Genomic DNA, 27,657 nt, shown 5'->3' with positions numbered 1-27,657 from the left:
GAAAACTGACAAAATACATGGCTAAAAGGACCTGCTGCACAACAGTAATTTGGGATTTTGAGAGCGAGTTGTATATATGCTCCAATTCTCTGGGGGCACAAGAGTGAATTTTAATTATGGAAAACAGGAATGCATCCAAGACTACTGAAGTGTGTAATGTAAGATTTTTTTTTCTGCAGCTTTTTAATATTTGTTGGTAAATGTAGGAACGGATTTAAATAGGTTATAACAGAGCAAACAGATGCCATTGCAAAAAGCTTTCCCCCATCAATACAAGGATTAAGATTGTACAATAGACTACCTGAATATGCTCAAGTTAACCGGACATTTACCTTCTCTCAGGGCTAATGACTCCAGCTTCTAATTCACACGGTTTTGCAGAAGATGGCAGCTTAACTGGGGTCTCACTGGTGGCTGCTTGACTTCTCTCTGCAAGAAGCACCACCCAGTTTTGAGTCTATTTAGAAAGATGCATTATCAGCCCTTCGTAGTCCCATGCTTAATCCCATTATTTTCTTACTTTGGTACAAAAACAGCCATTCTTGAGTATTCCCCCCACCCCCCGCTGCAAAATCAGTTTGTAAATGCAAGGCTCCTCCCCTAACCAAACAGCCTGGAAAGGACCAAGCATCCTCAGTGGAACCCCCAGAAGGAAATACCCCACTCCCCCCAAAGAAGAATACTGAATGGGTTATCAGTCCCAGATCAGAGCAGAGGGTGGATTTTAAAAGAGATTAGAAGGAAGGGATTCTAAACACAAACAAGAAGCTGAATTGATGGTAGTGGAGTTGGGCTTGGGAAGTATGCAGTTTCAACTAATAGTTATTCTGCTGGCCAACACAAAAAGATGTGATAGAAAGTCAGAAGTGTTTAGCTAACTGCACAGTAGTTTTCAACAGCCTAATAATTATGAATACAATGAAATACTTTTTTTAAAAGCAGTTGTGGAAATACCTTGAGCAAACTGTTACAGGTTTATTAAAATAGGTACAGAGTAAGGAGCTATCCTACCCACCCACCCACTTCTGCACAGCAGGCCTTGTTACAAAGTACCGTCAGTAAGATAATTGATTAATTAGGGCTTCCTGCTCATGCCCCCTTGTAATACCCCTCCCGGGAAGGATAGGTACAGAAGTGCTGTTTTGTTATTTGGCCTAAAGGCAAGATAACCTAGAGCAAGAACTGGACACAGTGCTCCAATACACCATGAAGCAGGAAGTCTAGAACACAACAATTCCACACACCCCAGTGTCAGATGTTAACCTGTAGTTACTGCCTCGAGCCCCATCCTCCAATCTAGTATTTGTTTCATGTAAACTGCCTGGAGTTTTGGAAATTAAGTGGTAAATCCTGTCCAATAAAAATAAATAGTATTTGTTAACAGTTTTCTGTTTCCAACAGCAATCCCTGCTCATTTCCAAGCCATACCTTCAGGTAGAAATGCACGATTTGGCGTTGTGAGCACTCTCTTCTCATTCATGACCCAAGCTGGTGTCTTTGGAGGGGGAAGAACAAATGGCTCTGGCTTTGCCGTAGAACAAGCACCAGAGTTTTCTTTGTTGGCATGCTTCTTGGAGGCTCTTCTCCTTGGCACAGGAAGCAGAGGCGGAGTGAACTCTCCACCATCCAGGAACAACTGAGGCTTTTCAAAAGAAAATATTTTGAGGAAGGGAACCTATTTCCCCCATCCCAGACAAGTCACACGTGCAGATCAGTATACTGTTCACAGCAGGCCATGACCCAAGCCATCACAGGCATGTTGGCAACTTATTGTCTTCATTAGACACAGCTTGGCCTAACAAGGCAGGATTATCTGTACCTGATGTATGTTAAATGATCCATTTTCTCTCACCCCTTACATGACACCATTTGACTTTTACACAGAGGCACACATGTGTTCTCTCACTGCCTTTTTGCAAGAAGAGACAGAAATGTTCAACTACTGCTACAAGGGGTGTATCTGATCACACCTTGTAATTGATTAGTGGAGAATGAGAAGGGTCGTTGCCTGTATTTTCCATCAATCCAACACTATCCCGGACCTTTGCCAATGCCAAGTTGTTCACAGCCAATTCAAGCATTGGTTAAGGTTTTTATTTGACTCGTCTTGTCGCTATTTGCACTCCTGCCATGAATAGCCCCGTAACACATCACCCAAGTTCTGTAACTTCCCGTTACATGATGCTAATGTTAGCCTAACAATGCCCAGTGCCACTTACTCTGCACTGGAACCATCCCATTCTTCTTTGGGAAAGCTCAAAGGTACTTATGTTTGGTCTCCACCAGACATTGACTAGGCCACACCTGCTTAAGTTCAACAATGCTAAGGCATCAGATGCTCCCCAACAAACTATGGAAGCTGCCTTACAGTCAGTCCATTAAGCCACCTAGCTCAGTATGGTATACACCAGAGACAGAGCCAACACTGTGATCTCCAGATGTTGCAGGCTACAACGCCCTTCATCTCCAAGCACTGGCTGTAGTGATTCAGGCTGATGGGACTTATCCACAACATCTGGAGGGTGCCACATTGGCTACCCCTAGCCTAGACTCAGTGGCAGCAAGTCTCTAGGGTTGCAGACAGGACTCTTTCTCATCTCCACCTGGAGGCACCGGGAATTGCACTTGGGACTCTGTACACACAGCATATGCTCTACTATTGAACTACCTCCTTCCTTACTGGAACCAGATACCACCGGGCTATTCCACCCATGCTAAATATGCTTTTTCTTCTCTCATGGTCTACAGAAGTAGGTCATACCTAACTGATAGCAATGCCCACCTCTCACAGTATCTCAGGCACAAGCTGTTTTAGGTAAGCCACAACCTCTAAGCCAATACCAATGTTTTAAACATCAGAGGCAAGCATATATATTTTTTTAAAAAATCTATCATTTAGTTAATATGTACAAGATACCTGGTTTGTTTTGGGTGTATTGCAAACAGGCTGAGATTCCTCACAACAGGCTAGGAATTCCATGGATCCAAAGCCACATGCCATTTCATTCCCATCTAGATTACCGTCGTAAGACAGGGCCTTTTTGAAAACCTGTTCAAAGAGGTATAGTTCATTTCATTAAACGAGTGCACTTTCAAAACCCTTCTCAGTTAATTCTAAATGTCTCAAAGACATTACAAAAATAATAATAATCCAGCCTTTTGGCTACCCGCACTTATTTGTTTCAGTGAGGTTAAAGGAAAAGCTTAGTGAATGACAAGCATACCATGCTGAACTGAGTGGTTCAACTCAGTTCCCGTGGTTCAGCATTAAGCTGTCTTCCTACCACTTGGTCATTCTGGAGAGAGGGATGACTCCTCCCCTTGGAGGGGAGGCAAAAGGCTTCAGAGGACCTTGTCTGATCCTCGGACAAGGCATCATCCATATTAGGAATGTCCTTCAGTAGCATCTGGCAAATCATAACATTCAAGCCTGCCTTGGTTCCACTGTAATGAAGGCTTGGACAATACAGCCTGCTTCAAAGAGGAAACAGCACTTTGCGTTTGGATGGTTCTGTGGCTAAAACCCATTTTATTTTTGATACTTCTGTCACACCCTTCCTTTCAAAAGGTCATACCCACTCAGATAGCACTGCCAAGCAATCTCCCATCCATGCAGGCAGAGATTTGCTTAGATTTAAACATAGGGATATCCTGTGCCTTCAGTCCCTTCTCTGGGTTCTAGCTCTAGAGAAGTGTTATGAGCTGTCTCCAATGTAACAGTGACCCAACTGACCTCAACTGGAAGTTAACGTTGTCAGCCCCATGCTGTGGAACACCCTTTCAGGAGAGATTCATCAAGCATTCTCACTTTTGACTTCCATCTATTGAAGACACTTCATTCTAAACCTTTGTAGCCATTTTTCAAAAAAAAATTGACTACCCGGTCACTTTAATAATTATTTGTATTGTTTTTAATTTTGTTTTATGTTTTACTATTGCATACCCTCCTGGTATGTTATGATATGGGGTGTAAAAATATTTTCATAAATAAATAGTTCACTCTATAGCTGAAATTTCATTATACTACTTGCTGCCAAGTCAAAACACCCAGCAAAAGCTTGTTTAGCTGCACCATTCATTGGGGGGGCGGGGAGTGAAAACACTGCAAGCTTTAGGACAAATATGAATCACACACCTTCTGTTCTCTGGATGGAGTGATGCTAGCACCTTCTGCCATTACATTTGGAATCCTTAGACGAACAGGTTTACCATGTGCTTTCTTTGATTGAAGCAAAAGGTATGTTGCAGTCACATGATCATATTTCCACTAAGAATACAAACAGATCTGGGTTACTTTCTCAGCCATCTTCTTGAAAAGCAGGGGACAGTGGAGGGTGGACGTACCTAAAATCAATGCCACATTCCAGAAGAGCTTAAACTGCATATCATCTAAGTATTTTTTACCCCACCTTTTAAAGAACACCTTACTGTAACTTCATTGTGTTCAGCACATAATTTTTGTAAACTTCTCCTTCCAAATATAGTCAATGGGTTTTTACACAAGAGAACGTAAAAGGCATGTTGTCACTGGTACCCTCATACCAAAAAGTTTATCCGAGCAGAACTCCAGGACAGAGATTTAAAAAAAGGAAAATTGGAGAAAAGGCAAGGGAGTCCTATGCTAAGTGAAGGGAATCTTGCAGTGCCAGATGGTGGAATAAGGAAGCAACTAGAAAGATTTCAGAACATAAATTCTTTCCTCAAAAAGCACCAGAAAAGGCTCCTCAGCCAGTGCCTTCTCCTTCCACACTTAAAAATCCCCCTCCTCTTTTTTTCTTGAAGGGAAGGAGATGTCACAGTTCTGAATATATAGGCTAGTTCTAAAACAATTTTTGTCTTATTATAGAACCGAACATAATTATCTGAAAAATTAGGTTTATACATCTCTTGCTTTTGCCTTTTCAACAACTTTGGGGGAAAAAACCCTTTAAAAACCCTAGCCATGTTCATGCCCATCTGAAATAAGTTTAGCAATTTAGATTCAAAACTCCATTAATTCGTCTCCCCCCACCATTATGATCACAGATTTCTGTGAAATTCACCTCCTGCTTCAAACCTCTACTGCATTAATTTTATAATTGTAGAATAGTCCGTACTTCCGAGTCAATGTGCCATGAAATATGCAAATTCTTACCATGAAATAAGCAGCTGATTGCCATGAAGATGCTGCCTGAGCAGCAACAATTTAGATCTGCAAGCTCTTCTTAAGAGATGCAAAACACAAGAATTTCTATTTACAACTGGTAAAGTCTATTGACGAGGATATTTGCACGAGACCAATTGCTTATATCAGTGGCTTTGAACTGTGTTAAGGGGAATCCGGTGGTTCCCTCAGAAGCCTATCAGGTTCTTCAGCGAGATCAGTGATGAGAACAATTCCCTGAAGAGTCAGATTATTGCTCACCAACATTTATTTCAGGCAACGTAGATGTTGGAAACTGCTAGAGTATGCTCTGAGAGAGGCCAAAGAGCACACCTATCACCCTTTGCGAACCAATTGGCCTGGCCTGATACCTGGCATCCTCTGCAATATGGATTTCATGGCTGATATGGAAAACATTCTTTTAATAGTAAATAACTTGAAGACAACTTAAGCCAGTGTTTCAAAGATCAGATCTAATCAGATTAAATTCTAAATCAAAGATATAATTTAGTGTACAGTACACAGAATGTGAGTATCTGCACTTTATCATTAATTTTTGTGTATGCTCCATTGCAGAAGCATACAAAAGGCACTTCTTCAGACAGGTTTGCTGCTGCTGGCTAGCAGAACTGCAAATTTGTTGATCTCACCAAAAAAGTACCAGCAAGAAACTTATTCCAAGTATTTGTATGTTAGTGTCATAAACAAAACTCAAACAGTGAGGCTAAAGAAACAATGAGGTTAAAGATACACATTTTCCAAGCGTCCCAATGCATCTAAATCTTGAATGAGTTCTTCAGATGGAAACATGACATAAGGAATGTTACTTCTGTTCATAGCCAACATATCAAGTTATGTACTTCTGTAGAGTTCCAGTTGTTTTCAGTTGTTATCTTCATTGAACTCTGTCGCTCCAAAGAAGCTTGTTCAGAAAAGTACCGTATTATTTGCTCTATAAGACTCACTTTTTCCCTCCTAAAAGTAAGGGGAAATGTGTGTGCATCTTATGGAGCGAATGCAGGCTGCGCAGCTATCCCAGAAGCCAGAACAGCAAGAGGGATTGCTGCTTTCACTGCGCAGTGATGCCTCTTGCTGTTCTGGCTTCTGAGATTCAGAATATTTTTTTTTCTTGTTTTCCTCCTCCAAAAACTAGGTGCGTCTTGTGGTCTGGTGCGTCTTATAGAGCGAAAAATACAATATGTGTCTGACAAATGATTCTGGTCATGTTTAAGGTATAAACTTGGGTTTCTTCAGCAAGTCTCTCATAGGCTGGAGCCTAGTTTTGTGACAGGCTGAAACTAGGGGCTGATTCTGGCAAAGGTAGACAAAGGTAGAGCAGGCTAGAGGCAGATGACATGTTCAGAAGATAGCCATGAGTCAAAGGCAGGTTTGATATGAAGTTCCAGATGAGATGGATGGTCTGTGCTATTAACACCCGCAGATGATTAACATATTGAGGAACTTTGGTTATAACTGGAAGTAAAAACCATAGAGAGAGCTAACCAAATCACATGTCCATAGCAGGCTGAAAAGCTGCAGTTCAAGAAAATGCCACCATACAGGAAGCGCTGCAGCACAGCAGAGATAAATAATTAGTATGGGAGCTGTACTGGTGGCTTAAGGTGTAAGGTGCCTGGACTCAGCTGCTCATGTCTCCCAGCACAAGAACCAAGAGCAGGGGTCAGCAAACTTTTTCAGCAGGGGGCCAGTCCACTGTCCCTCAGACCTTGTGGGGGGCCAGACTATATTTTGGAAAATATATATAAATGAACTAATTCCTATGCCCCACAAATAACCCAGAGATGCACTTTAAATAAAAGCACATTCTACTCATGCGGGCCAGATTTAGAAGTCAATTGGGACAGATCCGGCCCCCGGGCCTTAGGTTGCCTACCCATGACCAAGAGTAAAGTCTTGAAAAACCCTAACCCTCTCCCAGCCCTTCACTGCAGTGGATGACTGTTAGCAGTGAACCAATCTATTCAGTAACCGTTCTAAATTTAGAGTTTGAGGCAGCTACAGTCACAGATGTATTAGAGGGCTTAAACTACGTAGTTCTAAAATAGAGATGTTAGTTTTGAGACACACTCTACAGGATTGAATATTAGATGTATGAACAACTAAATCTCCCAGGAATTATTATTAAAGTCAAACATTACCTCTGAAATCATCTCTGCCATACTTTCTCTGCTACATTTGTGATACACCGAAAGTTCTGTTATGCAGTCTTCATCAAGACGCCCAAGCTGGGAGGGAAAAAGATCTGTTTAAATATTGGTGTTAAAGCTGCCGATACACCCACCCTCATTTTTAAAGACCTGCACACTGCTGGCTCTTTCCCACCACACGCTTTTCCATTGGATCACTATGTCTACTCTTAACTGTCAGATCTCCAGAACATTTTGCTTTTAAGTATACCTGCCCCCGTACTTATTTACACAATTTTGTTTGAAAAAAAATACCCAAGTGGTCTGTAATCCTTGATTGCAAAATACCCATGGGGAATCATTTACAGGACTACATAATAATGCATAGCATCATGTTGGTATCTATTAACACTAGTCATCTGCACACTTTAGAGCTGGAGGTGGGGAGAGGACCCTCCACTTAAAATGGTGAGAAAATATAAATATTTGGAACAGGGCAAGCATTTCTGAAGTCAAGAGTTCAATTTCCTATTAGTTTTTGCAGCCCTGTTTTGTGTATTCTTCATAGTTCACTCAGCAGAATCGATATAGTGTCAGATGTTTAGATGTCGAGAGCTAGTATGTCTCAGCTTGTTCTCACTAGCAGTTATTTCTGGATTGAAACCAATTCTGGATGATCTCCTATTGTGCCTGGTGCTACAGCATACTTTTACTTTGCAGTCCGGGAGGGAAGAATCGAAACAAAATATGTTTAAGTATATGTAGCCAAGCATAAATAAAGGTAGAATGTTCTAGTATAGAGAAACAGTGACACTCAATGGGCAGTGGCCGGTGTGAATAATTTCGTCGGGCTCATCGCCTATATGCAAGCACAGCATCCACTAGATTTCAAATGGACCTGCTCCTTATAGAATAGAATAGAATAGAATAGAATAGAATAGAATAGGATTCTTTATTGTCATTACACAAGTGCAACATTGCACAAGTGCAACGAAATTGGATGCCATCCCTTAAAAACAACAAAAGCAAAACAACAACAACAACCAAACAAACCACATTCCAGCCACACCCACACCAACACCCATCAAACTCCCAGGTCACACTATCGAGTTACAGCATTCAAAAAGGCCACAGCTCTTGGATAGAAACTGTTTTTCAGTCTATTTGTCCTTGACTTGATGTTTCTATATCTCCTGCCAGAAGGCAGTAGTGCAAACAGACTGTGTCCCGGGTGAGATGAATCCTGCAGGATGTTATTTGCTTTCCTAAGACAACGGGAACCGTACAGTTCTTCCAAAGATGGGAGAGGATGACCAATAATCCTTTGGGCTGTGGTTATGACCTTCTGGAGCACCTTCCTCTCCCTAGCTGTACAACTGGAGAACCAAGCTGCACAGAAAGGTCTCCGCTCAACACTCTGGAGAGGCTCTGCTGGTCAGAACAAACCATGCCAGGCTAGATGGACAAAGTCAATCCGCAGCTTCCTATGTATGTATCTATGTCTGAATTCAATGAATAGCTCTCCCCTATTGCAGGTCACTTTGCCAGGCTTTCGTTGGCTCAGGACACATCTGCAAAGGAAGATCCATTTCACTCCTGGCTTAGAGTCAGGAATACAAAGGAAGAATTGCGAGCACACTTCTTCATTATTAGTTGTGGCTTGAAATTTCCTGCACCCGACATCCGGCATGGCATCAGAAGCAGAAGGTCGGTGTGGTTTGCGGGGAGCAGACTGGTGGATCTAGCTAGACCTATGGGCCAGAAGGTCCCCACCACTGAGCTATATGCTCATGTGTTCAATGCTGACTAAAGAGGAAAAAAGGCAACGGCAATTTAGTTATATAATATGTATAAAATAATAATGTCATATCTCTCTCATCACTGCTGTTGGATTCCAGTCAAATCAGGTTGTTTTGACACAGATACACATATATGGCTCATTGTTAAGTGTGTTGCATATGCTCTTTAAAACTTCATAATGGTACGCATGTACAGAATAAAGGTGTGGCTTGCTCTTGAGCTCAGTCTAGAAACCCACAGGAGACTTGCATTAACCACTGGTGCAGACAGTACACAAAAGGCTGAGCAGCTGGCTGCATCATGCAAGAACACTGATTTCTTTCACTACAAGAATTCTGAACTCTTTTAAACACACAACACTCTGTGAAAGGCCTAGAAGATTCAGTTTAGTGTTCCATTTAGGAGAGAAACTTCACCTTGTTACCATGCCACATTAGCCTAAGTTCAGCTTTGTTATATTGCTCTTGTTCAGATGAATTCGTTTACTCACAGGGTATTTACTTTGCCACTGGACAGCAAATGAGTAGCCATGCATGAGCCACGGGTGACTTAAGAGATGCTTAACCATAATCCGTTTCTTTGGGTCCACCTAGTGGGTAAAAGTAGAGGTGCATTTCAAGAAACAGTTACTTTAATCAGAATAAATATCTGTACCATATATTTTAGCAATCCTCTGCTATAAGGATGGAGCTGTGCAGTTAAGCAAAAGGCTAAACATAGTTTTTCCAAGACATGTCTGAAGGTTTGTCCTGAAAACTATCATGAAGTTCCTGTTCCGGATAACAGGAAAAAACCATTCCATCAGCCCTGATTTCAGGGGTGTAATGTTCCATTCATTTGCTTTACTATGTTAAGAAACTGTAAAACTGTAAAATGCTGTGAGTACCATTGTGATGTCTGGGTGAGGAACAAGGATCAGTAACTTGCATCCCTGCAACTGGCAGGAGAGAGTCTGGTCACATCCATCTTAATTTCCCACTTTTGTTAAGCAGCTTGGGATTTCCCCCCTTTTTAAAGACAAGGTGGGGTAAAAGGAAGAACAGTAGTTGCTTTTTACTCAAGCGACCCAAGCTGAAGCCTTCATGTATTTCCCTGCTCTCTAGATAATAAAGGTGCAACGCTATAAGAAGTGATGAGGCAAATTCATGGTGAATAGCTGTTGACAGCTATTAGCTATGATAGATGCAACCTCCAGAGACAGCATGCTTCAAGGCCAGCTTGCATGCCCTAATGGTGGGCTTCTCGGAAGCACCTAACTGGCCACTGTGGAAAACGGGATGGACCTCTTTCAGGGCTCTGTGGACTTAAAACACCAACGCTCCTTAAATCACTGCTCCTATTAGTAGACCATTCCAGAGAAAAGAAGACATTTACTAGAAGTGGGGCAGAAAGAGAATTTGCTTCCACCAGATGTGGAGACGGCCACCAACTTGGATGAATCAAATCTATGAAGGATAAGGCTATAGGTCACTGACAATGGCTATGTTCTCCCACCACGGCCAGACTCAGGAAGCCTCTGAATATCTTGTCACTGGGAATCAGGGGTTGGAAGAGTGCTGTTGCCCTCAAATCCTGCTTGTGGACTTTCCATAGACATCTGGGTTGGTCACTGTAAGGACAGAATACTGAACCATTGGTCCATTGCACTTATGCTCTTATTACCTGCAGCATCTGGTGCAGCAGTAGTTCACTGGCAGGTGAGAGCCATTTCGGTGTCTCATATTTCCCCCTCTGTAGAGAAAGTAATTTTAGCATTAGTTCTGGTTGAATTAGTGGAACAGCCATCACTTGAACCAATCCGTTTTTTACCACCACCCCCCAAAGCAAAATATAGGGTGCTTGTTAGGTTTCAGGGTTGACCCTGAAAAGTAACAGCAACATAGCCTGACCGCCACTGGGCAAGTTGGTAGGAACATTAAATGGACCGACATGGGTATTTATGCAGCGCAAGATTTTACTCCAAAAGCAGACAAAAAAATTAAGTATGAAACCTCTCATCTTTAGAAGAGTGAACTCAAAGAGCATGAATGAAATTCAGTGTTAATAGCCAGTGTAATACCCAATTCTCCATATGACTGAAGCTTTCCACAGTCTGCATCATAGCACTCAATCATTGCAGACGTCACCTCACTGCACTGGATGAGTCAAGGACATGATATTCTGCACATTTAGTGCCCAAATATAAATGTAGGCTACAGCTGTAGTTTTTGATCAGCTGCTTTACTTCTCTAGCTTCTGATAAGTCAAATTTAAGAGGGCGGGAAGTGAAAAACTAGAAGTGATTTTAATCTGTGGGCAGCACTCATCCATCTACTGAAGAGCAGATGGGAAACTATTGAAAGCTGTTCCTGAGAACTTAGGTTTATAAAGGAAATAGATTTTGCTTGATGACCAGGTAAGCGACAGAAGGGTAATCCAAAGACTCAAGATCCACAAGGTATCTTGTAGTTTTGAGCCACAGACCTGGACACCTTAAAAATATCTTAATCACTCCTTGTTTACAGGCATTAGGGGGCCTTTCCCCTTCCTTCTCCCACCTAGTCATTTGGTGTGCATAATACATTCTTAGTCTAACCATCTATTTTTAAAGAAACTTTTTACAATAGCCTCTGGTATCTTAAGCTTACTGGAAACAAGCTCTGTGAGGATTTTAAGACCCTGTTTCCCGGCAGGGATGGTGGCCCTCCAGAAGTTGCTGGACTACAACTCCCATTATTCCTGGCTACTGGCCATGCTGGTTGGTGCTGATGGGAGCTGGAGTTCAACAGAATCATGTGAACCTCAAGTTTCCCTTCCTTGCTTTTGGGGAAACAGTAAAGATGCCTTTGGGGACGTGGGTGGCGCTGTGGGTTAAACCACAGAGCCTAGGACTTGCCAATCAGAAGGTCGGCGGTTCGAATCCCCGTGACGGGGTGAGCTCCCGTTGCTCGGTCCCTGCTCCTGCCAACCTAGCAATTCGAAAGCACGCCAAAGTGCAAGAAGATAAATAGGTACCGCTCTGGCGGGAAGGTAAACGGCGTTTCCGTGCGCTGCTCTGGTTCTCCAGAAGCGGCTTAGTCATGCTGGCCACATGACCCGGAAGCTGTACGCCGGCTCCCTCGGCCAACAAAGCGAGATGAGCGCCACAACCCCAGAGTCGGCTATGACAGGACCTAATGGTCAGGGGTCCCTTTACCTTTACTTAAAGCTGCCTTTAGTGGGAGGAACAGGAGGATTGTGTCTTCCTGCCTCTTCAGAGCTTCTGAACAACAATGCAGAGCTCATTTACCAGAGGCTCCCCCTATACTTCCAGATTTGATTATTGCAATGTGCACCGTGTGAAGAAGACTCGGAAACTTCAATTGGTCCGAAATGCAGCAGTTAGATTACTGGCTGGGTTTCCATACAGATTTTCCAGCTAATGCTGGCCTTTACCCTGGCCTTTGACAGCTGGTGTGTATATTTTCAGGACCCTGTCCTACTTTCTGTGACTGTATTTTTTCCCTATTTAAAACTGTTTTTATTGTTGTCCTTAAAATTGTTACACCCCACCCTGGGACCTTAGGGTGAAGTGTGATTATTATTAAAGTTAGTTCCCTCCCTACACCCAGTTTATATTCAATGCCCACCACAAAGTCATAAGGCAAGTCAGGCTCCCCAGATGCTAACTTCCTTCCTCCATACCTTCTCCTGTATTGTGAACCCTGATTCTGAGATATGCAATCAATTGCTTCCCCAAAGCTGTTTTCAATTCTATCAAAGCCTGCATCTTTGCATTTTGTCCTTAAAGAAGACTAGAAATGAGGTCAGGACATAGAGTGCCTTCTACAGTAGAGGAAAAGCTAAATTAGGACCCTTCAGTTAAGAAGAGACAAACCTAGTTAGATTCAAAGGAAAAATACATGGATGGGAAATCTGTGAAATGGATGGGGAATGGATGGGGAATCTATGAAATCTGTGAAATCTCACACAACTAGAAGATGTTGACTGCAGATCATCCCTAAAAGCTAGTTACATAGGAGTTTGTTTCAGAAGAAATCTAGAAGTGCCTACACAACTATATTCAGGTAGGTAGCCATGTTGGTCTGATGCAGTCGAAATATATATAAAAAATTCTTCAGTAGTACCGTGGAGACCAATTAAGTTTGTTCTTGGTATGAGCTTTTGTGTGCATGCACACTTCTTCAGATACGAATCTGAAGAAGTGTGCATGCACACGAAAGCTTATACCAGCACAAACTTAGTTGGTCTCTAAGGTGCTATTGGAGATTTTTTTAATATATTACACAACTATAGTATGAGCCAGCAGTACATTGCATAATCTAACTTTATCTAGTATTAGCTCACATATTGGCTGCAAGTCAAGTTACAAGAGGCAGCTGGCTACCTAACCCAAGCCTTAGAATAGCCTACTTTCATTATAAGGCCAAATCAGGAAGCCCTCAAGTCCAGCAGAGCACAAACACCCAGACTGCCTTCTACAGAATCAAACCTGTAGACCATCAAGTTCAGTGCTGCCTACTTTAACCGGCAACAACTCTCCAGGGTTTCAAAGTAGACGCCTCTTATCTGCTACCAGAGATTCTGGGACAACACCTAGGACCTTCTGCATGCATAGCATGAAGCCATTAAAGCTGAAGGTGTTGAGCAGAGTAAGAGGTAACCCCCTGCCTAGTGGCAGCACTAAGCAGAGTTGTGATCAAGTTAAGCACAGGCTATTGGCCAAACCTTAGGGCCATTTTGCAGGCACACTGCTGGATTTACAGCCAAGCATGATTAGGCCCAATTGATCGGCACTGTGTCAAATTACAGTTGCACAGGTTTCTTAGGTGCTGACCTGAACATTTATCACAACTGAGATTTAATGCACTCCCTATCTAGAGACAGATAATACAGAGTGTGCCTTCTCACCAATATGCTCCCCCCTGCCCCCTAGCAAGGAATGGGGCAGGGCGTGGGGGGAGGATGCTACAGAAGGCCGGTACCTTCTGTACTTCACAACATGGGGAGAAAAATCACCACACCTCCAAGACTAATGCATGCAGCATAACAATAATTACACACCTGGCTAAGGTGCAAGAGAAGAAATTGTCCTGGGCAGATTAAATCATGTGGGTGCTTACAACCGAATGAGTGCTTCTGCATGCCAAAGCTGCTGCCCTGGCCTCTTGCCATGAATGAGCACTTTTAGGAGATTTCCTAAAAGGCTGACCGAAACACAATACAAGAGCCTGGGTGAATTCTGCTAAGACAGTCGATAGTGTCTAACAGACTACAAAGAATGTTTGGGTGGGGTGGGAGAATTGAAGAAAGAACATAGCAGAATTCAAATGCCAAGATTATTTAAAAAAAGCCACTGGAATATCACAAAAGAGCATCCTGAGGCTTCCGTGAGAATCATCAAGATCAAGAGAACAAGTTTTAAGAGCTATGAAAGGGCTTCTTGCTATAAATCCCCAAACCCTGTTGGAAACAGGTCTCTCCCATGGTTGCTGCTCAAGCATCCTCCCATGAGCGTGAAGACCCAAATCCTGGAAACAGTGCATATGCCAGAATACATACCACTATTTTCTTGTAGAGCACCATAACATTATCATCGTCGAATGGTAGAAATCCACAGAGCAGAGCAAACAAAAGCACTCCCATGCTCCAAATGTCAGCCTGGGATGACAAGCAGGTAAGTTAGAAAAATATAAAGGTTAGTCACTTTGTGCACAAACACCCCACACAGCCCTAATACACAATAATAAACAAAGTCATGGTCACCTCTGAACAGTATGGTAGGTACTGGCTATCAACTTTTGATGTTAACTGCTCAGCCCTTGGGGTCCCCAGTGTTGCTGGCCACATTCACCACAACGGTTGCGCTGCTGCACTCTGGTGAGCACAACAAGCCCCAGTCTCTTGCCCAACCATGAAGCTGGAGCCGTGATCACCCCTGCAGTTGTGTGGCACACCTTGCAAGAAAGCCCTACCCTACTGTAACGAACCCCAGCTCCCTTGCAGCTCCAAGAGGTTTTCTTTGTGGGTGGGTGAGGAAAAGACAAAGGCTTGCATTCTGTGGTCCTGTGCCTTCAAAGCGTTTCAGCAACAAGCCCCAGCCTTTGTCTCCAGCTTTCAATGTCGCCCAAAAGGATAGTGTAATTGCAAGATGGGGAGAGGTTAGTTTGGAGCAAAGTAGGGGATTGACTGCCTTGCAATTTAAAACAGGGTGAGGTCAAGAAGAAGCCTCTGCCCCATGGGCCCTAGCACCCATAAATTTCTCAGAACCCACCACTGAGTCACTGACGACAAAGGCCAGACAACAGTGTGGACACTGCCACTCCTCTTATACTGCAAAAAATAGATTTAGCCTATCAGCGATGTATGCCATTAGAGGAGAGGTAGAGCACACAGCTCGTAGAGTGTTAAGACAAAAGGTTCAAGATTGGCAGGAGAGGAAGACTTTCCTGTTCCATTTGGAGGGTGCCCACATTGCCTACTCGATAAGGTAACAGAGGAAGATATAGCAGAAGAGGAATAAAAGATGCAACGGCACTGAAGGGATGACCAGAGACTACAACCGCATCTTTGCAGAAGACGCTGAAAACAATATTATCCACATACACAGTTGTCATGTATGCCCCTTTAAAATGGCTCCCGCTTCAGAAAGTTAACAGACTTTGTTGCATTTTACGCAGCGGCCATTCTGTAAAGAAAATGTGTATGGAAGAGTCAATATCGAGAAATGTTAAAGAATCTACTACAATACCTCTGAGCCAATGTAAGCTTTGCCCTGAATCAACTCTGGTGCTGCATAGGCTGGACTTCCACAGCAGGTGCTTAGATGGTAATCCAGACCACCCTGCAGCAAGAACAACGTAGTAAGCTACATCTGCAACAGGACACATTTTGCATTTCACCTAGGTATGCATGGAATTGACAGTGGGCATTGTCAGCCCGAAATATCTAAGATGTTAAAAGCAAAGTCGGATTGCTTCCCCAGTTCACAACGGGGTTAAACCCACCTTTTTGAGTCCACAACTCCCTTGACCAACTACAGTGGTACCCCGCAAGACGAATGCCTCGCAAGACGGAAAACCCGCAAGACGAAAGGGTTTTCTGTTTTGGAGGCGCTTCGCAAGACGAATTTCCCTATGGGCTTGCATCGCAAGACGAAAGCCCATAGGGAAATGCTGGCGGTCAGGAGCAAAGACTTTTGCCCACAGCCGGCCTTCAGAAGAGGACCTCTTCTGAAGGCCGGCGGGGGGCAAAAGTCTTTGCTCCCCCCCGCCTGCCTTCCCCCCGCCTGCCCCGGGCGATCTTAAAATGCTGGCGGGCGGGAGCGAAGCGTTCGCTGCCGACCCCCAGCATTTTAAAATCTCCCCGTGTCCCGGGAAGATTTTAAAATGCTGGGGGTCGGCAGCGCTTCGCTCCCGACCCCCAGCATTTTAAAACGCTGTTCCGAAGCGGGGCGGGGGGCGGGAACACCTTCTGAAGGCGGGCAGGGGGCGAAAGTCTTTGTCCCCCCTGCCTGCCTTCCCAGGGGCTTTTAAATCGCCCCGGACAGCGGAGAAGCCGCCCGCCAGCATTTTAAGATCGGCCCCTGCTTGGGGGAGATGCCGGCAAGCCTTGCGCGCAAGGCTTGGGGCGGCAGCCTGCATCCCGAAGCAGGGGGTGAGCTGCGGAGCCCGCCCCCTGCTTGGGGGAGATGTCGGCAAGCCTTGCGCGCAAGGCTTGGAGCGGCAGCCTGCATCCCGAAGCAGGGGGTGAGCTGCGGAGCCCGCCCCCTGCTTGGGGGAGATGTCAGCAAGCCTTGCGCGCAAGGCTTGGGGCGGCAGCCTGCATCCCGAAGCAGGGGGTGAGCTGCGGAGCCCGCCCCCTGCCTGGGGGAGATGTTGGCAAGCCTTGCGCGCAAGGCTTGGGGCGGCAGCCTGCATCCCGAAGCAGGGGGTGAGCTGCGGAGCCCGCCCCCTGCTTGGGGGAGATGTCGGCAAGCCTTGCGCGCAAGGCTTGGGGCGGCAGCCTGCATCCCGAAGCAGGGGGTGAGCTGTGGAGCCCGCCCCCTGCTTGGGGGAGATGTCAGCAAGCCTTGCGCGCAAGGCTTGGGGCGGCAGCCTGCATCCCGAAGCAGGGGGTGAGCTGCGGAGCCCGCCCCCTGCCTGGGGGAGATGTCAGCAAGCCTTGCGCGCAAGGCTTGGGGCGGCAGCCTGCATCCCGAAGCAGGGGGTGAGCTGCGGAGCCCGCCCCCTGCCTGGGGGAGATGTCGGCAAGCCTTGCGTGCAAGGCTTGGGGCGGCAGCCTGCATCCCGAAGCAGGGGGTGAGCTGCGGAGCCCGCCCCCTGCTTGGGGGAGATGTCAGCAAGCCTTGCGCGCAAGGCTTGGGGCGGCAGCCTGCATCCCAAAGCAGGGGGTGAGCTGCGGAGCCCGCCCCCTGCTTGGGGGAGATGTCAGCAAGCCTTGCGCGCAAGGCTTGGGGCGGCAGCCTGCATCCCGAAGCAGGGGGTGAGCTGCGGAGCCCGCCCCCTGCTTGGGGGAGATGTCGGCAAGCCTTGCGCGCAAGGCTTGGGGCGGCAGCCTGCATCCCGAAGCAGGGGGTGAGCTGCGGAGCCCGCCCCCTGCTTGGGGGAGATGCCGGCAAGCCTCGCATGCCCGGCGGGAGGTCCCGCTTAGCCCGCTGTTCCGAAGCGGGGAGGGGGGGCGGGAAGACCTGCCCCAGCCGCCCCACTTCGGAACGCTGTTCCGAAGCGGGGAGGGGGGGCGGGGACACCTGCCCCAGCCGCCCCACTTCGGAACGCTGTTCCGAAGCGGGGAGGGGGGGGCGGGAAGACCTGCCCCAGCCGCCCCTCTTCGGAATGCTGTTCCGAAGCGGGGAGGGGGGGCGGGAAGACCTTCTGAAGGCGGGCGGGGGGCGAAAGTCTTTGTCCCCCCTGCCTGCCTTCCCAGGGGCTTTTAAATCGCCCCGGACAGCGGAGAAGTCCTCCGCTGTCCGGGGCGATTTTAAAATGCCGCCCGCCAGCATTTTAAGATCGCCCCGGACAGCGGAGAAGTCCTCCGCTGTCCCAGGGTTTTTTAAAATGCTGGGGGTGGGAAGAAAAGCCCTTGTCCCCCCCCCCCCCAGCCTTCAGAAGAGGTCCGGGGACAGACTGTCCCCGGACCTGGTCTGAAGGCGGTTTCCCTAGGAATGCATTAATTGATTTTCAATGCATTCCTATGGGAAACCGTGCATCGCAAGACGAAAAAACCGCAAGACGAAGAGACTTGCGGAACGAATTAATTTCGTCTTGCGAGGCACCACTGTACATTCTTTCTGTGGCACCCCTGATATGTCACCACTTGCCTGCAGAGCTGGCAGCCTCTCACCTTTTTTCGAACACCTTCCCTTGTGGTGTTCAGCCTCCTCTCTTCTACTTGGGAGTCCTCTGGGCAGCAGCAGCTGCCGCCCCTTGTCTATGAACTGCCCCCCCCCCGCCCCAAAGAGAGGTGCCTCCTCACACTCCCCCACAGGGGCCTGGGAAACACCCCCCGGTCAGCCCCAGAGGCTCCATTCGCCTGGGGAGCTTGAAGCCACGTCTGCTGCTGTGTAGCTGTGCAGACCTTTGGGAGGCAAAGACATGAGAGGGCATCAGAGGAGGAAGGGAAGAGGGACAGAGGCCAATGCCGCCTGCAGCACCCCTGACTATCATTCAAGGCACCCCAGGGTGCCACAGCACACTGGTTGAAAACCACTGGGTTAAGCTATTGCATTCTTCTCTTTCACCTTTCAGCCCCAACCTTCGGCCCTCCAGATGTTTTGGACTACAATTCCCATCATCCCTGACCACTGGTCCCGTTAGCTAGGGATCATGGGAGTTGTAGGCCAAAACATCTGGAGGTCCGCAGGTTGGGGATGCCTGCTCTAAGTCATTATATATCTGAAGTTAAGTTGGTTTGCCAACTGCAACTCTAGGACACCCTAACCACCTTCTAACCCTGTTCCGTTTTAACCTGCCAAAGTACTCAAACCCACTTAAATTCAATTTAGCACACATAGGGCCAGATAAAGAAAGGAAAGAGCTGTCTAATAACAAGCTTGTGTTCAGGATCCTGTGTTTCCAATCCTTTATCAACAGAAATTCAACAATCTGCTAAAGCTAGCAGCCCAAAAATCTGCGATATTTACATGTTTTGAATTGCTTCAGTATTGCCATGGGAAGAGCCACAACGTAGGAAAGAAGATAAATCAGGATATATCATGGGGGAGCACGTAATCTGAACACAAACCAAATCACATCACACCTTTCAGTATGAACCAAGTGAATGGCTGGGCTTCAGCATGCCCATGGCTGAGCAGAGCTATTTAAATTCAGCTTTAATGAGAATGCATCTATGGAGCAGGAAGGAAAGACAGGAAACCTCTGACATGGTTTGGTTTGGAGATGAAACAGCAATCATCTCACCTTGATGACAGCAATAGCATCCCGTGTTTTCTAGTGTCATTGGCAAAATGGCAGAGTTCATTGCTTTGCACAAACTCACCAATGGTTTTGCACAGAGACCAAAGTCAATCAGCTTCAGGTTATGCTCAGCATCAATCAGCAAGTTTTCCTGACAAGAGAGATTGCACGTTAGAAGCAAGTAAATTTACACAGCAACCTTATGCTGTAAATTGCTGACGAGGAGAAAACAAACTTCAGTCAAATTCCCAACGCTAAAAACATACATAGGAAACAAAACCAGGTGGTCTCTTAGTTAGACTGAGCTAGAGAAAGAACTGGAAGAAAATCAAAAGGAATCTTTATGGAGCTTGCACTAAAATCTCTATGACACTAATTATGCTGAGTGGGATTAGAGGCACAGAATGCTCAGATGCTCTGGGAACTAAGCTGTTCACAATGCAGCTTCTGAAAGGGATGAGAAAGATGTCCGTTTGGCTGGCAGCTGATGCAAGTCTTGAGGAAACCAAGGCAAATAAAAGCTAACCAAAGGAAGGGAAGGGCTGTATGTTCTATGGAAAGGGAGAAGCCTAGTTCCTAAGTTTTAGTTAAGGGATGGTGGTTGAAGGAAGTGAAACAAAGTAGACAGTGCACCGTTTGCCAGCAGCAGTTGGGCAAGCAAAGCTTGGAGGATCATAGATCATGGGCAAGGGAGCATCATCTCGCTAGGTGCAGAGCCTAGACTGCAGCATGGAAGTTCTGCCAGCTGTGGCTTCAACCGTCACAACAGCACTGTGACATGTCAACCACAAAAGTGTGACTAGAAGGAAAGAGCAGTGGATATGATGGCAGTGAGGCCGAAGGTCAGATACTGGGTTTTTTGGCTGTGGGCTTCTTTCATGCAAAACAGAACCCAGCAAACTATTTGGAGTCTGGCATACAGCTAGTTTATTCCTAAAGAAACTCTGCTTCAACCTTCCACACTTACCGGCTTAAGATCCCTGTGAGCATACCCCTGACTGTGTACGTATGCAATGGCAGCTACAATCTGGCGGAAAAAGATGCGCGCTTCCTCTTCTGCTAAGCGATCCTTAGCAATGATGTAATCAAACAGCTCACCGCCAGGGCAGTACTGTAGTGAAAGCAGAAGGCAACAGCGTTTAAGAGGCACTGGCTAAGCTTGAAGCCAACAAAACAGGCTGATAAAAACTGTTGGGATCTAGAAACCGGGAAGCTGTCAAAGATACCAAATCAAGTTTTCATTTATGAAAAGGGCAAGTTTCTATCCTTCTGTTGATCCCTTGGGTTGGACGTTTAACACACAGAAGGCCAATGTCTGTATTTCCAGGCAGTTCCTGTGTTCTCCAGTCCTAGCACAATGCAACCCACCACAGAGTAACAGGTTCTGGAATAGAAGTCAGCAAGGGCTCCACAGGTAAGGAACACATTTCTGGGAGAATCCTGTCAGTGGCATGCATAGGTGTGGCACACACTTCCTGAATATGCCACAAGAAGCAGATTATTGAAGGGCAAGAGACCAGTGTGAGTGTGCATGATACCAAAGCATTTATATGAAGAATATTTACAATGAAGAAGTATGCTTCTTACAAAAAGGGCACAGCATCCTTAATTAGTATTTAGGAAGGTCTTCTAGAGGCTCATAAAGCTGCAGGATACAGCCTGTGGGGATCCTAGTTGCACCCCACCCCACCCCACAGCTGAGACCCAGTGAGGAATGTGTCTTCTGTACTTAGTTTTAGTCACTCAAGAGCCTTCCTGCTCCTCTTTCCCCTGTACATTTAACTCCTTCCTAATGTCAACTGCCTGCCTTTTCTCCACACAGGAAAAGAACTTTTGTTTGTATTTTTAAAATGCTATGTTGTGCAGTCAAGCAGGCTAACAAATCCATGTTTCTGTATTTGGTAGAGCACCACTCTGGGCACTTTTAGTGCAATATCATTTTGTATTGCCTTTATGGCATTTTATGTTTTCTTGTGTTTATATCTATTGTTGTACACCATCTGGATATTATACATGAGATGTGACAATATAAATAAAGCAGCATGAATTATTATTACTAGAGCCACTTTGCTGAATGCAGGTTTAGAGAGGAATTTTTTTATTGTGCCTAATTCTAGAACTCCATGACTGAAGTTTCCATATTATTTATTTATTGAATTTATATACCGCCCTATACCCGGAGGTCTCAGGGCGGTTCACAGAACAAAATCAAAATATAAAACCACAAAATATATAATCAAAATAAAAACAACAACCCAACAACACCCCCCACAAAAAAACCTACATTTTAAAAGGGCATATGAACATAGACAAGGAGAAAAGGCTGCTTGTATTGTATTAACATGCTGGAAGAGGGTTTTGCTTGGAGTTTACATGCATGCAGGTTGCTTCCAAAACACAAGGCGGCATGATGAGACACTTTTGTCCCCATCCTGCTATGTCCCCAAGACTGCAGGCACTTGATCCCCTCCCTAGACAAGTTACAGAAAGAGGGGACTTCCAAGAACCTGACACAAAACTCTGGGCCAGCATTCTTGTTGGTTTGAACAGTGCCAAAAGACCAGTTGCAAACTAACCCTGTTAGGTTGTATAGCTGCCACCACTCCTTAGTCCAACAGCTTGGGACAGGAGACCCTCAAAGCCTTAATCAGACAACATTAAGATTTCAAGGAGTAAGAGGTAAAAGTTCTGCCCCAAATGACAGCATACCAAATGGCTCCCACTGTGAAGGACCAAGAGAAAGATCCTAAAAAGATGCCAATAGTGACTGACAGGGACTATTTCAGGCTCCTGAAACATTTTAGCCTTAAGCAGCAAATATTTTAAAAAGCAGAATGAGGTTTCAAATCTTACCTCTAGAATCATGAATATCTTCTTTGGTGTCTCAATCACCTGGTATAACCGACAAATGTTCTGGTGGCTTAAGCTCTTCATGGCTTCGATTTCTGTTTTGACGCGAGGCAAATCATCCTGAGAGATGAAAGGTTTGTGGGATTTCCAGATAATGGCATGCCACAATAGAGAAACTTCCTCTACATTTTCCCCGTCCCATCCTGTTAGATCATGCTTATGAGATTGTATTTTAAAAGCAACAATTAAATGCCACTTTAAGGTCTCAGTTACGGAAACAAACTGTCCAGGTAGTGCTAACAGAGCTCAACATACAGTGGTGCCCCGCAAGACGAATGCCTCGCAAGACGAAAAACCCGCTAGACGAAAGGGTTTTCCGTTTTTGAGTTGCTTCGCAAGACGAATTTCCCTATGGGCTTGCTTCGCAAGACGAAGTCGTCTTGCGATTTTTTTTGCTCCCCCCCCCCCTTTTTCATAGCCGCTAAGCCTTTAACCGCTAATAGCGCTAATCCGCTAATAGGGTTGCTTCGCAAGACGAAAAAACCGCTAGACGAAGAGACTCGCGGAACGGATTATTTTCGTCTTGCGAGGCACCACTGTAGTTCCAGAAGCTTTGATGCAGAGCTTGAAATCTGAATTCCCTTATGGCCACAAATGTACAGATTCACATTCACAAGTTGTATGATTAGAACCTTATTTGTACAAAGGAAACCCATCCTTTCCCAGCAAGAAAGTCACTCACCCCCAGAGACAGTTTGTCCATTATTTTTATTGCAACCTGTTCTCCAGTAAGTAGGTGACGAGCCAGTTTAACCTTTGCAAAACCACCTACAAGTAAGGAAAGAAAGAAAAAAAGGCAAGGCTACAGATTTAACATTGGTGATCAACTCCTTGTTAGAGATCTATATCCCTACATGGTACCATCTCTGTTCTTTGTACTTCTGCCTCAAAACCCTCTGTGAAACCTTTGGCTTAACCCCTTATCTTCAACTGTAACATCCAGCCTAAGCACTAGATGTTTCTGAGTTAACATATATTTATATCTTGTATGCTTTAACAGTCCCTCTATCCCCTCTGCTGCTTCACACTGTCCACATTGAGGCTGGAAGCTACTCTTACAGCTCTTAACTGAGAGTACAGTCCCAAATGCATTTATTGGGCTGCTCACCGCATCAAACTAGTGGGACTGACTTCTGCAAAAGCATGCTTAGATTTTGCAGTAAATCTGAAAGGAAAAGCAATATTAAATACTACCTCCCTTTAACAATCATCTAAATTGTTTTTCATTTTATTCATGTTGTGAGCTACTTTGGGGGACTCCCCTGCTTTTTGACAAAACAAATCTATAAAGCAAGCTACGTTTTCATAGCTCTTTATTTAGAGCAGCTTTTATTTGAAATCATCAAGGAGCATACCTGTACCAACAGTTTCGTGTAGTTCATAATACTTGAGTAGCTCCTCATAGTCATCCATAGCCATGCTGAGAGGCAAGACTTTCTCCTTTAGGCACCTGAGAGAACAGAAAAGCGACCATTGATGCCAAAAAGGTCATAGCAGCAAAACACAAAACACTATAAGTACAATATAAACACTTACTTATTTATATTTTTAATTTTTTTAAAAAAGAAATAAGAGCTATACCTTTCATCTAAACTGTCTTTAGGGCAAATTCTACAAGCACTTTTAAATACTTGAATATATTACTAATACATTATGGTTTTTTAAAAAAACCATGCAAGATATACCTAATAAATACGTTAGTCAATCTTTGTTAAAACTCATCGCTAAAAAAAGAAGTGGCAGGGTGGGGGCGGGGGAGAAGGGAAAACCAGATGATTACCGGAGGGGATGGAAACAAGGCCTCTGGGTCTTCTTGGCTGGACCAGACCTCCCTGTCAAATCTCTTTTTGATCTGTCAAATCAAAGTCAGCACAGCAGGCAATACTGCCTGCTTGAAATGGGCAAAACTAGCTCATTAGGTGGGGTAATTAATGTAGTGCCCTCCAGCTGTGAACTATAACTCCCACCATCCCCAGCCATTGACTATGCTGGCTGGGGTTGATGGGAGTTGTAGTCCAACACATCTGGAGAGCCCTACTCCTTCTTAGACCACCCCTGTCATAAGGCATAGTCCTGCTCATTTCCCAGTGACATCACAATATACCCTTGGTTACCATCACCAAGCCTCACTCCCTAGCACACCACAGCCTGATGCTTCAAAAGAAAGCTTTTACTGTCTTCCTTTTTCTTCAGAATATCCCATACTATGGGCCAGATATCTTCATCTTTGAATTGATTTTACTCAGAAAAGCTAAGTAAGAATGGCATGCTAGTTTCTCATTGTTTACATTAGGCTGCAACAGTTATTGTCTGCCTTCCAAGGAAGGATTGCCTGATCCATTTCTTCCAACAGTGCTGCCAACCTCTAAATGCTGAAAGAATGATACAGAGGATAAATGTACCTTCCTATCTCCTACCTCTCATCAAAGGGGGATACAAATGGCACATATTTGGCCTAACCTATTTCACCCCCTAAAAGTGATATGCACAAGCCAAATGAAGGCATCATAGGACTGGGGAGAAGTAGGATCACATGTGCTATCGCTGACCTTGGCATTTGTGTCTAGTCTCCCCCACCCAAATGATCTCTACCCTACATTCACATACATCAAACCTGCACATATACATACAGATCAACGTGCAAAAGGGTGTGATCTAACTCCCTGTCCCTGCACAGATTCTTGAACCCCAGATCTCACAATTAAATCCCCAATACAGTCATACCTCGGGATAAATACGCTTCAGGATAAGTATTTTTGGGTTGCGCTCCGCGGTGACCCAGAAGTAAAGGAGCGCGTTACTTCTGGGTTTCGCCGCTTGCACAGACGGTCAAAATGACGTCACGCGCATGCGCGGAAGTGGTGAAACACGACCCGTGCATGCGCAGACGCGTCTTACGTTCTGTTCAGGATGCGAACGGGGCTCCGGAACGGATCCCATTTGCATCCCGAGGTACCACTGTACAGATACAAGAATTCATGTTCAATTACTTTCTGCTTCTTTGAGACTCATACTTTACATTTCTCTACAAGCTTGCACAGAGAGCATAAAAAGCATCATCTAACTGAAGATCTGAGCTGCCAATATTTTATAGCCCATATTTTACATTGGCTCCTTAGCAGCAATGGAACCTCACCAACTTGGGGAACGATCAAAGATACTCCTGCAGATGATATCAGTGATGGGAATACAAGGGTTCAGGCGATCCCCAAGGTATCCTGGATTCAAGTTGTTCAGGGCTTCATAAATAAATACAAAAACCATGAACCCAGCTCAGCAGCAGATAAGCACCCAGTGCAGCTGTTTTAACAATGACATCACATGTTCTTGTGATGCAAGCTCCATGACTGAGTGGGGATTTGAACCCTGATCTCCCAGATCCTAGTCCAACACTCTAACCACTAAACCACACTGGCTTCCTAGAGCACTTCTGCTATGGGGTAGCTATATAAATTAAGAAGGTAAATAAATATGGAGAAAGCAAAATGTCACTTAGAGAAGGATCTGAAATATTCCCCTTGAAGCTTGGAATCTGTTCTATTCTGGATTGTTTCATTTAATGTTTTAATGTGTTGTAAACTACTCTGAGATTCCTCCCCCCCCTTTAAATATAAGGTGTTATAGAAATGAAATGAATAATAATAAAACTCATGGGAGGGAGGGCGAACAACACACCAAACTGCTGTAAACTGTAGGCACTGACTGTCCTGCCATATGCCTCATTAGTTGCTCTTGTTTCATCCGTACTCTGCCTTGAAGCCTTGGGCCAGTCACCATCTCTTAGAAATGACCTACCTCACGGGGTTGTTGTTGAGGACGAAATGGGGAGAACCATGTACACCACTTTGAAATCTTTGAAAGATAAAGGTAGTACTACAGTGGTACCTCAGGTTACAGACTCCACCAGCCCAGAAATATATACCTCGGGTTAAGAACTTTGCGGCGGCAGCGGGAGACCTCATTAGCTAAAGTGGTACTTCAGGTTAAGAACGGACCTCCAGAACGAATTAAGTTCTTAACCCAAGGTACCACTGTATATAAAAAAGTTCCTGTCAGGGGAAAAGGTGGGGTATATATATATATGTATATGTGCGTGTGTGTGTGTGTGTGTGTGTATATATATATATACACACACACACACACACACATACACACCTATATATATATATATATATATATATATACATATACATACACACACACACACAGTAGTAATCGGTGCTTTTTTCTGGGGGTACGCATACCCCTAAACATTTTGTGAATCTTTGTACTTCTGTCCTTTTACTGTATTTCCCCCCGATTCGAACTATAAAATGGTGATTTTCTTGAGTCAAAATGAGAGCACCCCTAAACATTTTTTTAGGGGGGGGGGAATCACTTGTAATAACAACAACAACAACAATAACCCCCTGCAATGCAGGGGTCCTTCTGGTAAACAGCCAGAGGCCCTGACTCGCTGAGCGTTTTGGGTTAAAACGCGGGTCAATAAAATACGATATTTTTCCCTCACTCTTTTTTACTCTTATTTTTTAATTTGCTTTTTAAAATTATTTTTATTTTTTAATTTCCCTCACTAGCAGGTAAACGAAGGTCCGCCTGCCGGCTCGCCTTTTATCGAAGCCCGCGGAGCCCGCCCAGCGCTCGCCCGAGGGAAAAGGCCCCTCGAGCTCCATAGCGACGTAGCTCGCATTACTTACCAGGCTAAAATCACAGCAGCCACAAAACCCCGCAGCCGCCTATGGCATCCGAGCCGAGAGCAACGGCGTCCCGGAGGCAGCCAAGGATTTAAAATTCCCGGACGGCGCCAGCACTTCCGCCCTCCATCCAAACAAACGCGGCGTTCTGGCCGGAAAAGGCGGGCCTGGCCGAAAGGGCCCATGGGAGGAAGGTCAGGAGAACGCAAAAAGATGGGGGAATGTCGGCCGTTGGTCCGCCATGATGGGTGTTCCGTGGGGGTGTGTTTTTTTTAAGAGAGAGTCGGTTTTTAGTTTATTTACTGATGTAGTTTTGGGCGTCACTTGAGTTTCTTGTAAAACAGAAGCTTTCCTTAGCGAACCGAATTTAGTAACGGGGAGAAAACGCCTCCTGGCCAAAGTTAATGGCCGTGCAAGGTTATTTCAGTGGGAGAAATAAAGTAAAAAATGTTTAAAGCGCTTAATCCTACGTGGATCGTATTTCTGATTGCCGACTAAACAAGCCTGGGTAAATTTTGCGGGATTTCTTCCTAAGTATAGGAGCAGCAGAGACAGACACAGCTGCTTTG

General features: G+C 45.2%; 1 protein-coding gene across 3 annotated transcripts in view; it reads right to left on the bottom strand.

The window, feature by feature from the left end:
* MELK (maternal embryonic leucine zipper kinase) overlaps positions 1–27,220 on the bottom strand; it is a 31,636-nt gene extending 4,416 nt beyond the window's left edge. Inside the window, exons 1-15 of one of the 3 annotated variants that reach the window (XM_028712019.2) lie at positions 27,092–27,220; positions 23,750–23,844; positions 23,077–23,162; positions 22,338–22,454; positions 20,452–20,595; positions 19,567–19,635; positions 15,821–15,913; positions 14,632–14,730; positions 10,753–10,821; positions 9,581–9,679; positions 7,303–7,389; positions 4,136–4,267; positions 2,918–3,049; positions 1,429–1,636; positions 333–429 (exon numbers count right to left, since the gene is read on the bottom strand). In XM_028712019.2, the coding sequence (XP_028567852.2) occupies positions 333–429; positions 1,429–1,636; positions 2,918–3,049; positions 4,136–4,267; positions 7,303–7,389; positions 9,581–9,679; positions 10,753–10,821; positions 14,632–14,730; positions 15,821–15,913; positions 19,567–19,635; positions 20,452–20,595; positions 22,338–22,454; positions 23,077–23,162; positions 23,750–23,813 (1,496 nt within the window). In that variant the 5' untranslated portion in view covers positions 23,814–23,844; positions 27,092–27,220. Of the gene's footprint in view, positions 1–332; positions 430–1,428; positions 1,643–2,917; positions 3,050–4,135; positions 4,268–7,302; positions 7,390–9,580; positions 9,680–10,752; positions 10,822–14,631; positions 14,731–15,820; positions 15,914–19,566; positions 19,636–20,451; positions 20,596–22,337; positions 22,455–23,076; positions 23,163–23,749; positions 23,845–27,091 lie in introns of all 3 variants that reach the window. The other 2 variants (XM_028712018.2, XM_077920931.1) reach the window with 2 other exon arrangements.
* Positions 27,221–27,657: the final 437 nt, after the last annotated feature.

The sequence above is a fragment of the Podarcis muralis genome, chromosome 17 (genome assembly GCF_964188315.1).
Source record: "Podarcis muralis chromosome 17, rPodMur119.hap1.1, whole genome shotgun sequence".
NCBI classification, from domain to species: Eukaryota; Metazoa; Chordata; class Lepidosauria; order Squamata; family Lacertidae; genus Podarcis; species Podarcis muralis.
The sequence above is the reverse complement of the archived record's forward strand: the minus strand, read 5'-3'. Positions and strand labels throughout refer to the sequence as shown.